At 38.9% G+C, this 13,927-nt stretch overlaps 1 protein-coding gene across 2 annotated transcripts in view; it reads left to right on the forward strand.

Moving 5' to 3' along the window:
* Positions 1–13,927, forward strand: part of LOC111863445 (prolow-density lipoprotein receptor-related protein 1) — a 273,951-nt gene that overhangs the window by 121,905 nt on the left and 138,119 nt on the right. For both annotated transcript variants that reach the window (XM_033751069.1, XM_023849788.2), the window contains exons 19-24: positions 764–906; positions 1,750–1,975; positions 6,033–6,146; positions 7,621–7,794; positions 10,940–11,185; positions 12,090–12,296. In XM_033751069.1, coding sequence (XP_033606960.1) covers positions 764–906; positions 1,750–1,975; positions 6,033–6,146; positions 7,621–7,794; positions 10,940–11,185; positions 12,090–12,296 — 1,110 coding nt within the window. The remainder of the gene's footprint in view (positions 1–763; positions 907–1,749; positions 1,976–6,032; positions 6,147–7,620; positions 7,795–10,939; positions 11,186–12,089; positions 12,297–13,927) is intronic.

Genomic DNA, 13,927 nt, shown 5'->3' on the forward strand with positions numbered 1-13,927 from the left:
TACCGTAAGAACGCGAGCGTTACGCCACCGCCACGCACCGCTGGGGAGGTAGGGGTCAACATGTCACAATATTTACGACTGCATCGGGTAGTATATTGCCACATTATGGAGATGGTACAAATGATGGAACACCTGCTGGCAAAAATCAATGCCAGGATGGACACCAATGGAAAAAAAAATGCAAGAAAAGGCAGATGCAAACCAAAAGGAACTAAAGGAAGACATAAAAACCAACCAGCCAAGCCTGGCAATGTGTCGACATGTCACAATATTATGTCCCTTAATACTGTCAAGCCTGAGAACCTACCTAAGCCAATCAGCATCTCTTTGTTTCAAGTTTTCCTCATACCAGGAGAGATGCTACTACCACAGATTTAGTGCTGCTGTTCCCACAGGAAATTACATAGCATAATTTGAAATACTGCCACTTTGCAAGTAGGTGCAACTAGAGGTTGGTATGCACCTGATTCATCATGCCAAAGTTCCTGTTATAAGAACTTTTCACAGGACTTACAGCTTGTGTAAAAATTTGCATAAGTAACGTCTCATCACAGGCAGTACTATTTACAGTGGACTTGTTCCATTTATTTTTCTTTGGCCAAACAGGACTTCTGTTCTTTCCAAGAGTTCGTCTCCTTAAATATTCAGCACACAAGAAACTTCATAGAAAACTGTGAGGAAACAGTGCTTGCAGTGATATACTATATGTGTCTTGACTTTTTCTGACATTACAGAACCTCTGTATTTGCTATATATTTTACAGAATATCCTGAATGCCTGCCTACGGAATTTGAGTGCAGTAACAAACACTGTGTGCCATATGACTACTACTGTGATGGTGATGATGACTGTCGAGATGGGAGTGATGAGAAAGGCTGCCATGGCTTCTGTGACCCTGCAACACAGGTGAGAATCTTCATTTATGGGAATTAAGCACAGCACAGTCAGTGACAGTAAGACAGGGGATGCAGCCAAACAACTAAGCCTGAAATGGCAAGTCCATATGTTCATTTACAAACAAATAAATAAAAAAATAAATAAAAACTCCGTGGCCTGTAGTCCGCAAACAAGCTATACCAACCGAGTGACCACCGCTTGTCAGCGAAGTTAGTCCCAACTTTTGCGATTAGAGGGTGTCACGTGGTCAGCGCAACGTATCCCCATAGCTGATAATCTCGGTTTTCTAGACCGGAGCTGCTATTTCCTTGAAATAGCTCCTCAGTTATCCTCATGAGGCTGAGTGGACCCTGTTCCAGACCCACTACCTCTCAGGAAATCTGGTAGCGCTAGAAATGGAACCCTTACCTCTGGATCTGTAGCCAGGAACTATGACCACTAGACCACAGAGGTGGTCATGTGTTCATTATGCATTCCAAAATTCTCCTGCCTCTTCCACCTAAGCTCGAGCTCCACTTGTTGCACATTAGCCTGCGGCAGGAATTGTCATTTTCTTAATGGTACGTATGTGGAAACCATTGCATGAAACAAGGGATTTTTTCTGGCCCTTTCATCATAATGAGAGTTTCCTAACAGCCACTCTTTTCCCATAACTGCACTTGCAGTTGTTACTTATGGCCAGCAGTGATACAGATCCCATGTACCTACACTTATTTAAATTCCACAAAAACTGATGTAAATGTAAGTAAGCCAGTTTCTTCATTAGTGAATTGAAGACGTGAAGGCAATTTCAGTGAAGGTCTTTAATGAAAGATAAATGTAGTTGTACTTTCAAATCCTTTTTATATACAGATTTTATGTCAAGTGGATGCATCGTGCCTTCCAATATCCAGCAAGTGCAATGGCCATGTGGATTGTAGTGACGGCAGTGACGAAACCAAGTGTAACAAGACCCGACTTGGCAAAATGTGCAAAACTGATGAGTTTCGCTGTGCAGATGGCAGTTCCTGCATTAAGAAGGGTCTTGTATGTAACAAGCATAAGAACTGTGCTGATGGCTCCGATGAAAAATATTGTGGTGAGTTGTCACTTTGAAAAAAATTGGTTCATACATTTTGCATATTACCCTTATTTTGTGTGTGTATGCATGAATGCAGTACACACATGTGTGTGCATGCATATGCACACATAAACACATTCAGAAGGAATTGAAAAGTCCAAACCTTGACATTGATGTGATGATGATTTTATATATATTGTCATGTGTTAGTGTCTAGGCATGGGATTTGGATTGGTAATTGAATTTATTGAACACTTACAACTACAAGTAACTATAAAAAGATAAAAAAAAAGTAAAACTATCCCTGTAACAGGCCTTGGAGGCCCATAGGGTTGTGAGATGTTGAGGCTCCCACATTTTCTAGACATTCAGCTCACAGATGGCTGTGAGGTCAGCCTTATACGCTGGCCTCTCTATACCCCCAGGAATATTCCTGGTACTCATTTCTGTTATAGGCTGAGTTGACCCCAGGGCTATAATGTGGCTGGAAAGATTAGGTAAACTGAAAAAATCCACCTCATTAATATTCAATCCCATGACCTTCTGGCTTGTAGCATAGTGCTTCAACCAACTATACTACTGTGTGCCCCCATAAGTAACTATACCACTGTCACTGATTCATGCAGTCCGCTTCTCACTGCAGCACGCACTGAGTCTCTGTCTTTTATAGTCTTCACTAATCATTGCTCGGTTATGATTCTAACAATGTAGATTCTTATGCTGTTTTTTTTTTTTAATTAACTTATTGGGGGGTGGAGTCCAACTGGGTCCACTCAGCACAGCGGCCACTGATTGGCCTATTGTAGCCTGCCCCGGGTGATTATGATGATGGAGAATTTGGTGAAATGAAGATCATCAGGGAAAACCGAAGTTCTTGGACAAAACCTGCCCGAGCTCCACTTTGTCCACCACAAATCCCACTTGACCAGACCTGGGATTGAACCTGGGCCGCCGCGGTTCTTCTGCTGTTGTGCTTATGTCATTGCCGCCTGGCTACCATCTCACATTTCATAACTCATTGCCCCAACTGTCGACTCTCAACTCATGGCTGACTCACTCTTCTCTTCTGTGCTCACTGTTTAGCCTTCAATGGACTGTGTAGAAACACTGTTTCCAACCATGTCTTTGATTGTTGCGTGTGTACCCATGTTTACCCAGCCATTGCCTTGCAAGGGACCATGTAATCATGATGCTATATATATATATATATATATCATAACTATTACATATGGGCATGTTTCCTTTTGTATTCACTAGGGATATGTTCCCAAGATGATCACAAATAGTGAAATTCATGAACAAGGGTGTTAGCTGTGATTGAGCTTGTACACAGTGTAACAAATTACAGATTATTCTCTTGTCTCTTCACAAGTTTCCCACTTTTGTGTACCTTGAAAACATCACCTGTTATACTTTCTGGATCGGGATGCATGGTGGCACAAGAAGTACAGAAATAAAGACACCAAACTTTGTAAGATGTTTGCTGGTATAGCAGCAAGCCATGGACTGAGGGAGACCATGACATAGTGAGCATGGACTAGAAGCTATGAAGTTGCTGCAAATGCACCTCAGGAAACTGTTTGAAGAAAATCAGTGGTAATGTTTCAGTGGGAGCTCTACTTTGAATACACTTAGTTGCAAATATAAACCTGAAACTTTGATAATTATGCAGTTTGTCTATTGCCATGAGATTTTTACAGTTAAAAAATATATCCACTTAGGAATTTATTATTAAACAGCAGTATACTGTGTCGTCACTTGTGTAACCTATGAGGCAGCGAATCACAACCTTATGGTGTTCAAGGGATCTCATGGCCTGAAGGGATTCTTAATTTCTTACACATTCACTCATCACTAATTTTAACGCCAATGTTTTTTCAAGGCTGTGAAGTGTTTTATGGTGAGACTGTAGGCATACCACATGGGACACTTCACATTCTTTCTAACCTCTGGTGTTAGCGGCCTCCGTAGTCTAGGGGTAACGTTCCCACCTCGTGACTCAAGGTACGCGGGTTCAAACCCGGCGAAGGTCGTGGAATTTTTAAGGGTGGAAAAATTCAGGGAACAAGTCCTCTGAGAGGGACCTTAAGCTGTGGGTCCCGTGTCGTAGCTTTATGGCACATAAAAGAACCTCATGTCCTAATGGGACCACTGAGCCAAATTCAGGATATTTCCCGCCCAACAGTAGTCTAACGCCTCTGGTAGATGGGGGAAGCATCGAGATACCGCTGAGCCAGTAGAGGCTGAACTCGCTGGCTGAGTCGGGACTGATGGCACGCACCAGTACCGGTAGGGAATAGAGACTGGTAGAATATCATAAGGGGACGCACAATGGACCAACAGTTGGTCTATGTGCATGGGGAATCCCACCCTCTCCAATACAATACAGTCCTCTGGTGTTACAAATATTTCAGACTTCATCAGATTTATTGTGTACTGGAGCTTAGGCTGCCTAACAGGTGTATTGCCCCTCCATACTCTTTTTGTAGAAGAGAAAAAGCTGTCAAAATATGCATAGCCATATTTCCAGTTATGAATGAATGAATAGATATGGGGTGCACCATAATAATCTGGCCCTTGCACCATGAACTTCAGTGATCTTTTATGCTTTATTTCCAAATATACTCCACATATGTATCAGAACTACTTTTTCTCATAATATAAGGTATCTGTCACCCTTATCTTTAGTTCATAGATAAACTTTACATTTTGGCAGGTGCCTGTTGTTGCCATTGGCTCTTCCTTGTATCTTTATTCCACACATTTTGGCTTTCATGGGGTATATTACTTCATATGAAACACACAGTACTATCTTACTGCCAGCCCATGGCTGGGATTGTAAATGTTTTTGAGCTGGTTCATTATGTCTTGTTGCATCTTACTTTCTACAGAATATCACAGTTGTCATTGTTTTTTGCTGGCATAATCTCTTCATCAGTGAGGTGTAGGTACTCTGGAAGCTTTTCATATTACTGAAGAGTAATAAACACTTGTCTTACGCTGGGGCATAGTAATATCTTCTCAGAAACAGCAACTTATTTGTGTCACAGTCAGATATATATATCAGTACACCAGTAGTTACTTGAATATTCTAGCATTGATACCGTCTCATGTTGAATCAGGTATGTCTTTTTGGTGGGAATATTAGTATGTCAGGCAATCTATTCATGAAATGCATCAACAAGAAAGAGAATGGTAGTCTTCCATTCTGTTTGGTGATTGTCATGAACAGATCTCACAGAGTGGAAAAACATTTGATGCTACTGTACTTCAGAGTTGAAACATTTTATGTCACTGAAAATGTTCTTTGTTTTGTGCGAAGGTGCTGGTAATACCACATTAGTTTCACTATCACATTCTGAACTTGACTTATCATGTTCATTGTCCCATGAGATATCTCAAGAGCTGTGGATAACCTAATTGTTTTTCTGGTACATGTATCACATCACTTTCTTTCACAACATATGTACATGGGCAAGAAGGCTTTGAATCTGTGACCTTTGCCTTATTGTGTGATTAATGCTGATGAAAACTCACACGTCTCCAAACATGTTACCACAATTTGGTGTTAGTTACTTAACGTGTACATTGGTGTAATGCAACATGACGATGACATGGCCTCATCCTGAGCTTATCTAACCAGCACTGATGCAAGGTGCATTCACTTCTGTACCTGCACTGATGTGCGATGTGTTTAACTGTGTGATTGATTTTACTGTCTTATGAGGAGGGTATTAAGGTGAGGATTTCTACAGCTAGAAAAATAGTAGTACTGAAACTTTCACTGTTTCTCATCCAAAAGTTTGTGTGTTATGCAAAGAAAGTACTGTACTATGTTTCATGTTCATATAGAGCTGTCTAGAGACTTCATATACCACATAATAGAACAGTTTAATGCATAAACTTTGTTTTCACTGCCTCACATTCAAATCCGTGAAGTCATAAGTAAGACAAGAGTATGAATCACAATAACTCCTCAAACTCTTCAGTGGATTAGGATGGTCAAAAATGATAAGTAAAATATATTTTCTCTTTCCATGTAGCACCATGTTGAATTGTGTTTGCCTATTTTCAGATCATGTCTGTGAGTTACATGAGTTCCGCTGTGGTGATGGCGCATGCATCAGAAAAGAATTTGTATGTGACGGTAATCAGGATTGTATAGGAGGCTCTGATGAAGCAGTTTGCAGTATGTATCTAATTTTTTGCATGCAGAAAATGTGTTATAGATTTTTGTTAAAGCCAATTTAAAACTTCTGCATAGAGAAGTATCAATTAATTTTATTACCTTCTGATAGAAGAAATGTTATTGCAGTAAAGTTGCACCTTACACATGGGTTACTGGAACCAGTCCCTGCTCATTCCCAATTAATATAAGTATGCTAGATATAATTATCCCAGCCTGTAATTAGTTGAAGCAATGCTGTATTGCACATAGCCTCTGAATCATGAGAGGCCACATGGCTAGTCATTGAGTGAGACAGCTGTGTGGAAGCTTTGTTGCTTAAAAAATCTGGAATTGGTTTCTTGTGTGTCAACCCAAGAGGCCACCAGGTGGAGGTCAAAGTTAGTTAAAAATGTCATGTGATTTCTTGGATTTGAAATATATGGGTTATGTGCTGCCTGAAAGGTTGTGTGAAAACTGCTTGAGAGGCACTGTTAGAGAGTGGGTGCAAGGTGGTCTGCAGTCATGCTAGACTGTAAATTAACAAAGCGTTGGGCTAAATATCATAATTCCAGTATTATGTAATCATCATATTGTAGTGTGAGTGGGACTAGTCATAATAAAGATACATTATGTAAAGGGCATTGGTAAGGCGGATTACAGTCTAAACTCAGTGTGTAAACCCAAAATTGCATCATCATCATCATCANTATCCGCCCCTCTGTCTTTCCTTCAATAACTTCTTTTAGAAGGCAGTTTCTGCGTAAAACATGACCAATCCAATTAGCCTTCCGTTTTCTTATTTCGTGTAGGATATTCCTCTGCTCACTGACTCTAATTAACACTTCTTCATTTCTCACATAATCGGTCCAACTGATCTTCTGCATCCTTCTCCAACACCACATTTTGAAACTTTCCAGATGTTTCTGATCTACTACCCTAAGTGTCCATCCAAAATTGCATATAGTCAGAAACCCCTTGAAAATCCCATAAATCCCCCATAAAGTACATGCTTTTGTTTATACCCTCTGTATGTATAAAGTACAGAGTACATATACAGATAAAACATGCAGTAATTTTATTTTTAATTACATAAAAATATAGAGACAGAAGAATGAAACAATAAAAGAGGAAAACGGTAAATGAGGGGCTAAGTATGGCTTCATGTCGATCCAGGAGCTGCAGGGACAGGCTTGGGTGACGGAGAGTGAGTCGTGTATGAATTGTCTGCATTGTTTAATTTATTTATTTATTTATTGGGGAGTGTATGTTTGAATTTGCATAAACTAAATATATGTATCGTGTGACTCCAGCATACATTCTACCCCAGTGTTGGAAAACAGAATTGGAAAATTTGACCCCATACAAGCAGTGCCATGAGACTTAATGTGAGATGTGGCACACTGAAGTGAAGGACAGGAAAACAATGTTTTCTGTTACAACACACTTGTATTTTACTTGTGTATGAACCTAAAATCGATTGTGTTATTTATAACAGATGGCGCTGTACACGAAGTAGAGAAGTCTGTAGTACAGATCACAACAGAAGCCCCTTTTGAGTGCCATTATCCCTCACAGCTGTGTGACAATGGAACCTTCTGTCTACCGGTTGACTGGCTTTGTGATGGCAAATTAGACTGTGAGGATGGTTCTGATGAAGGACTTCGCTGTGGTAAAGAATTTGAATGAATTAATTTCCATATTATTTTAGTAAATAGCATATGACGTTTTTGCTCTTTGTGAGTGAAAGCTATGATTGATAAATGGATGCAACAACAATGAAGTTGGAACATGTAAAATATGAACATGTATTTTCATAATGACTGCCACTGTGAGGAGTTCACAAAGGTTACAAGTTCTTACCCCAAATACAGCATATTTCTCCACTTCTAATGTGATACCTTTCCCTATTACATAATATGAAGCTGTTATAAAGTTGTACGTACAATACCTGTAAGAGTCTAAGGATGCTTATTTGGCTTTTGCCTAAGAGTTCTATGATAGTATGTTACTCTGTAACATGTCACGTGTCTGTAATTCTATCAGTGAGTCTTCAGTAAACATATGTTCAACTCCTGGCTCATTCTTACACTGCATCATGCGTATTTTAGTTGTTACTCACCGTGACTTCTTGTTACGTGTTGTAATTTACTGCCTGTCACCTATACTTTTCAATAGTTTTATCGTATCTTGGTTTTTGTTTTGTTATGTTTTTCATGGACTTGAAAACAACATTTAAAAATGCTTAACACTTTGAAGAATGCATTTCATTAAATAATATTTACAATTTCAGGTTGCACCTCACAGAGAACAGTGGCTCCATTACAAAGACAGCCAATTATTGCTGGTTAGGAACATAAATGCTGCTTTTTATAAGAATGATGTACATCACATAAATACACTCTGAAGGAAAAATAAGTTTTTTAAAACCAAAGCACTTAGTACGTATAGTACCCGCTGTTCTTTAAAGGCTTAAAGAAATTACATCAGTTCAAGCACCCTGAATGAAATGATGTGTAGTTCTCTACAAGCATTAAAATTAGATATATATCTGAAAAGACTGAAAGACTGAGTGAAGTATATATAGTGGCACTATTTTGGCCATCCACAATTTCACACACTGAAACTGCAGAAGAACAAAGCACAGTGATTACTTAGTGAAAATTTAAATTATTTTTTATGAATATGTGGCAGATGTATAATTATAGTTGATAAGTGTCACATTTTAGACAGCAGGCAGACACAGTGTCTGCACTGTTCTCAGGATAACAGATACAGAGCAAAGTTACCAGGCACCACCTAAGATTTTGGTGGATTACCTGGGATAGGAAGTGAAGCTTAGGAAATAAGACAAATACTGTGAAACCCCAATTTAAGATTTGTCTGAAGGACAAGCCATTTATTCCTTAAATGGTGGTGTTGGAAAACTGAGCCTAAAAAAAACTTGGTCGCATCAGTAATAAGACACTGAATCTTGTTCATTTAATACAATAAATGTTTTTTCATTTCTCAGAGTATGCTGCACACCAACTTTCCTCTTCAAGGATTGAAGCTTTCCATAGAAGTATGTTACTTAGTGACAATGGAGGCAACACAAAACACTATGGATCTTCATTTAACAACACAATTGGATTCTTTTCCACCTCCCAAACAGTTTTCACTCTCTCATTTATTGTTAACGTCTTTCTTTTCGGTGTCATAGCCATTCATTACTTTAAAATCACTTGCATAAAGAAAACTGTGACACTCAGATGTAACACTAAAAGAACAGACACTAACCACTTCCAGTTTATGCAGGGATGAATGAAGCACAGATTGCTAAGGAGGAGAGGATAGGCAGAGAGAGCTAAACTGCCTACCACAGATTAGTGAGATGTCTTACTTTCTAGAACTATGCAATAGTGGGCTACATATGAGTGGAAACACACATGAAGTTCCCTTCAATGCTGAAACATGGTCTGAAACATGTATGAATCAAAGTTTCATGTGTAAAATGTGGAACCCTGAGATCAAGAAACACTAAATTGTGGAAAACAGTACATTAGGCATTGGAGCTTTTGCTGGGACCACAAAAACTGTATCTTAAATGCAGGAAAATGTAAAATGTGGGTCCCTTAGATCAGGTACTGTAGACCCCTAGACAAAACAGCCTTAGGAAGCTGGATAAATCCAGAAATGTTCTGCTCAGAATAATGTGACGGAGGATTAGGACTTTTCTTCTAAGGCTATATATCAAGGAGTACACATTTGTTCAACACGGAAAGAATTTTACTTTCAACAATAAATGACCACTTTTACTCTATAATGAGCAAATTTGCTTGGTCAGAAATGAAGCTCCCTAACTCATAGACTGAGAATATGATAGTCCTCTCTGGTCAGAGCTGTTACACACTTCCTGGGATGGTGATGGCTAGATGTGGAGCAGTGGAGGTTTGATGATTACCATGGGAAAACATAAGAAATTTGGAGATAAACCCGCTCCAGTGCCATTTCATATATTACAAATCTCACATAAAATCATCCAGGATGGGACCTGGGTCTCTGCAGTGAGAAACCAGCATCTAAGCTCTTGAGCTATTGCATGACCACATTTCACCAATAATAATTTAGGAAGAGCAGAATGAAATTATATTTGTAAGATTAAAATTGTTCATTATGTAATAGAACTTAGTGATGGATGAGCTGCTTCAGAAGTTTTTGGTAGGAAAAATTTTATTATTAACAAACAGAGACACATGCACTACATAAAGTTCCATACTGCAGAAATGTGAACTTTTTATGTTGTTTTATTACAATAAACGTGTATTTCCACGCAGTATTTCAGGAAATAATAATGTTGTTTCCATATCATCCTTCTTCCCAGTTTTAGGCCTAGTTGGCCTGTTACAGCTATTAAAAGCCAAATTCTTTTTATTTTTAATGTACTTTTCTTATTGTGTAAAAAGAAATGGATGCTTATGAGATCACCTTAATGTCTGTGTGTCTAGCTCTGTATCTGTATATAAATATCTAATTACTGAAAGCCAGAATAGTTTTGCCCTACATATCTGTATCCCCCTGACGTTGTTTGCCAATGGCTCAGTAAACGAATTGTTGTACGCATCATTTTCAATGCAGTCTGTGTTGTATCAAAGGAAAGTAGGCAGTTAGTTCTTCCCAGAACTTCTTATTGTGAGAGAGGTCTTCAAGAATAGTTCTTTCTTGTCAGCTGATAATTTATAACTTGGAGAGATCCTATCAGAGCTCAATATTTCAACATGTGTATTTAACTTTCTTCTGTCATGGTTCATTTATTGAGTCTGATGTTATATTTACAGGAGAGCGGGTCTGTGATCGAAGCAGTGACTGCAGCCATTACTGCCATGATGCACCTATTGGCAGCATCTGCTACTGTCCCAGCCACCTACATCTGCAGCCAGACAAAATGACATGTCTTGAATCTCACCCTTGTGAAGCGTGGGGTGTATGCTCCCAGTTATGCCAGCCGTTAAAGTACGGGCACAAGTGTTTGTGTGAAAAAGGCTATAAGCTCCAGCATGATGGTTTCACATGTAAGAGTACAGGTAATGTTCCTCTGACAATGTGCATGTAGTTTTTTTAAGAGTTAACATGCTACAGGACTACCATCTGATTCTCTAATATGCATTTTTTGTTGTAGTCCGGATAATCTAGTTGTTGCTCTTACTGTCATAGGGGTATGGAACATCAAATCATTATTAAGCTTTTCCAGTGGTAAGAGGTCTTCCATCAGCAGTTAGGAGTTTATGTGTAGAGTACATACAGAATGAATGAATGTATACCAAATTAATACATTTAGAATACAATTAATAATTCAGGTGAATGAAACTTCTGATTTTAGCATACTTTTTTCTGTGACAGTTTTCTAAGTCAGAATTATCCTGTAATGAAGCAATTAAAGTCCTGAAGAGTATACCAAAAATTAGTTCCTTATGAGTAGTATGAGGTAGAGTTCTCATTATATTGAGGGGCATATCCATCTTACCATTCGGGAACTAGAAATTGAAAAATGGCAAAGATATATAATGACTACTTTTGTTGATTATTAGTATAGGGATATATGGATTTTTCCATATTCAAAGGGAGTTCTGATAGATCACTACCAAAAGTAGGCACTAGAGGTGGAGATACACTATTAAAAATACTGAAATGTTATATCTGTAGTAGGCAACAAGCCAATAGCAAGTTCACATTTCAAACACATAGTGAAGTGTTGATTTGATTATTTTATAGCATATTTATGCGTTTTGCAAGGATCATGGCTTTTTCTTGTCATGTTATCATTGTTTTATTGTTTGGTTTCACTGTATGTGTTACAAGGGAATCTAGATTTGAGATCTGGCAGCTACTCTCGTTTATAGAACAGTTCTATGCCCATACAACCCTTACCTTCCTCAGGAGGGTGAGTGCAGTCACACAGTCTAATGTAATCGTATGTTGCAATTACAGAGAACGCAACAGCTTTTGTTATCTTCTCAAATAGACATGAACTACGAGGTGTTGATCTTCAGACTTTCAACGTAAAGGCTTTAATTTCAAGCCTTAAGAACACAATTGCTCTTGATTTTTATTACAAGGAAGACTCGAATACAGTTTCCATCTATTGGACTGATGTTATTGATGACAAGATCTACCGTGGAACACTTGTGGGTGGTTGTAAGTACCAGTTTATGAATGTGTATTATTATGTTCTTTATAAAGATGGCACTTGTTGTTATGCATAATAATGCAGAAGATTTTCTCCTTAATATCAAATGAATTGGTTTGAATACTGTCTGAAGAATAGATGAAAGCATGTTTGAAATTGCCAGAGCATCATTAAAAGTTTTCCTTGAAATTGCTTAGTGAAACTGGTTTTAAAGATGATAATTGTATGTTCTCTTCTGCATCAGAAACCAATACAACTTCCTTCTCTTTAAAGAAATAAAACTTGTGAGTGTTCATTATTCACATTCATGTCACACTTTCACAGTTCAAGAGCACTTCCTCTTGAAATTTACAAATGGGATATTACGTGGTGCAATCCAAAAGTTCCCGAAATATATTAATAAAAACTATTACATCTTACCTAGATCTTATTCTGCACCATCACCTTCAACGTAGTCCCCTTGGGAGCGCATACACTGATCCCAGTGTTTCTGCCACTTTTCAAATGCATCCTGGAAATCTTTCTTTGTTAGGGTGTTTAGTACCGTCTGCGTTTCCGCTTGAATTTCCTCAACTGTATAAAATCTTCACCCCTTCAACTTGATTTTCATCTTGGGGAAGAGAAAGAAGTTGCATGGAGCTAAGTCTGGCGAGTACGGTGGGTGGGGAACAACTGCCATCTCGTTTTTAGCCAAAAATTCCTGCACAATGTAAGCCATATGCGGTCGTGCGTTGTCATGGTGGAGTACCCAGTCGTTCATGCGCCACTTCTTTGGACGTTTTCTCCTCATGTTCTCCCTCAAACGCCTTAAAACATGAAGGACAAACTCCTTATGAACAATCCCATCAATATCAAAAAAAGAGATCAACATGGACTTAATGTTACTCTTGACTTGTCGAGCTTTTTTTGGCCAAGGTGAAGAAGGGCTCTTCCAGTGTGACGATTGTTGCTTGCTTTCAGGGTCGTAGCCATAAACCCAACTTTCATCACCACTGACAACCTTCGAAAGAAAGTTTGGATCCTCTTGAAGCTGTTGTTCAAGTTCCCTGCAGACTTTCAAACGATGCTGCTTCTGTTCATTTTGCAGCAGTCGTGGCACAAACTTCGCCACAATCCTCCTCATGTTCAGTTCCTCTGACAAAATTCGTTGACATGTACCATAACTTAGTCCCAAGGTGTCACAGAGGTCTTGGATGGTCAGCCTACGATCTTGCAGAATCAGATCCCTAACTTTCACAACATTTTCTGGTGTTTTGCCCGTTGACAGCCGTCCCGAACGATCGTCATCATCAGTCAATGTTTGGCCATTTTTAAAACACTTATACCAGTTGTAAGTTTGTGTCTGGCCTAAACTGTTGTCACCAAAAGCTTGCTTGAACATTTGGTGCGTTTCTGAAGTGGTTTTCCCAAGTTTAAAACAAAACCTTATACAGACAGGCTGCTCTCTCAGGTCAGCCATCGCAAAACCGCAAACTCACGGAAACACAACAAAGGAAATACTTTCACCAACAGTAAACCCAACCGCTCAACTCGACGCCGCTTGCCACACTGATTCAAGAAGGATGTGTGAGGAGACACCTAGCGGTATTTCGATGTACTCATAACCATTCACGCGCAAAATTCAAATTTCAGAAACTTT

This window comes from Cryptotermes secundus, unplaced genomic scaffold (assembly GCF_002891405.2).
Source record: "Cryptotermes secundus unplaced genomic scaffold, Csec_1.0 scaffold1863, whole genome shotgun sequence".
NCBI classification, from domain to species: domain Eukaryota; kingdom Metazoa; phylum Arthropoda; class Insecta; order Blattodea; family Kalotermitidae; genus Cryptotermes; species Cryptotermes secundus.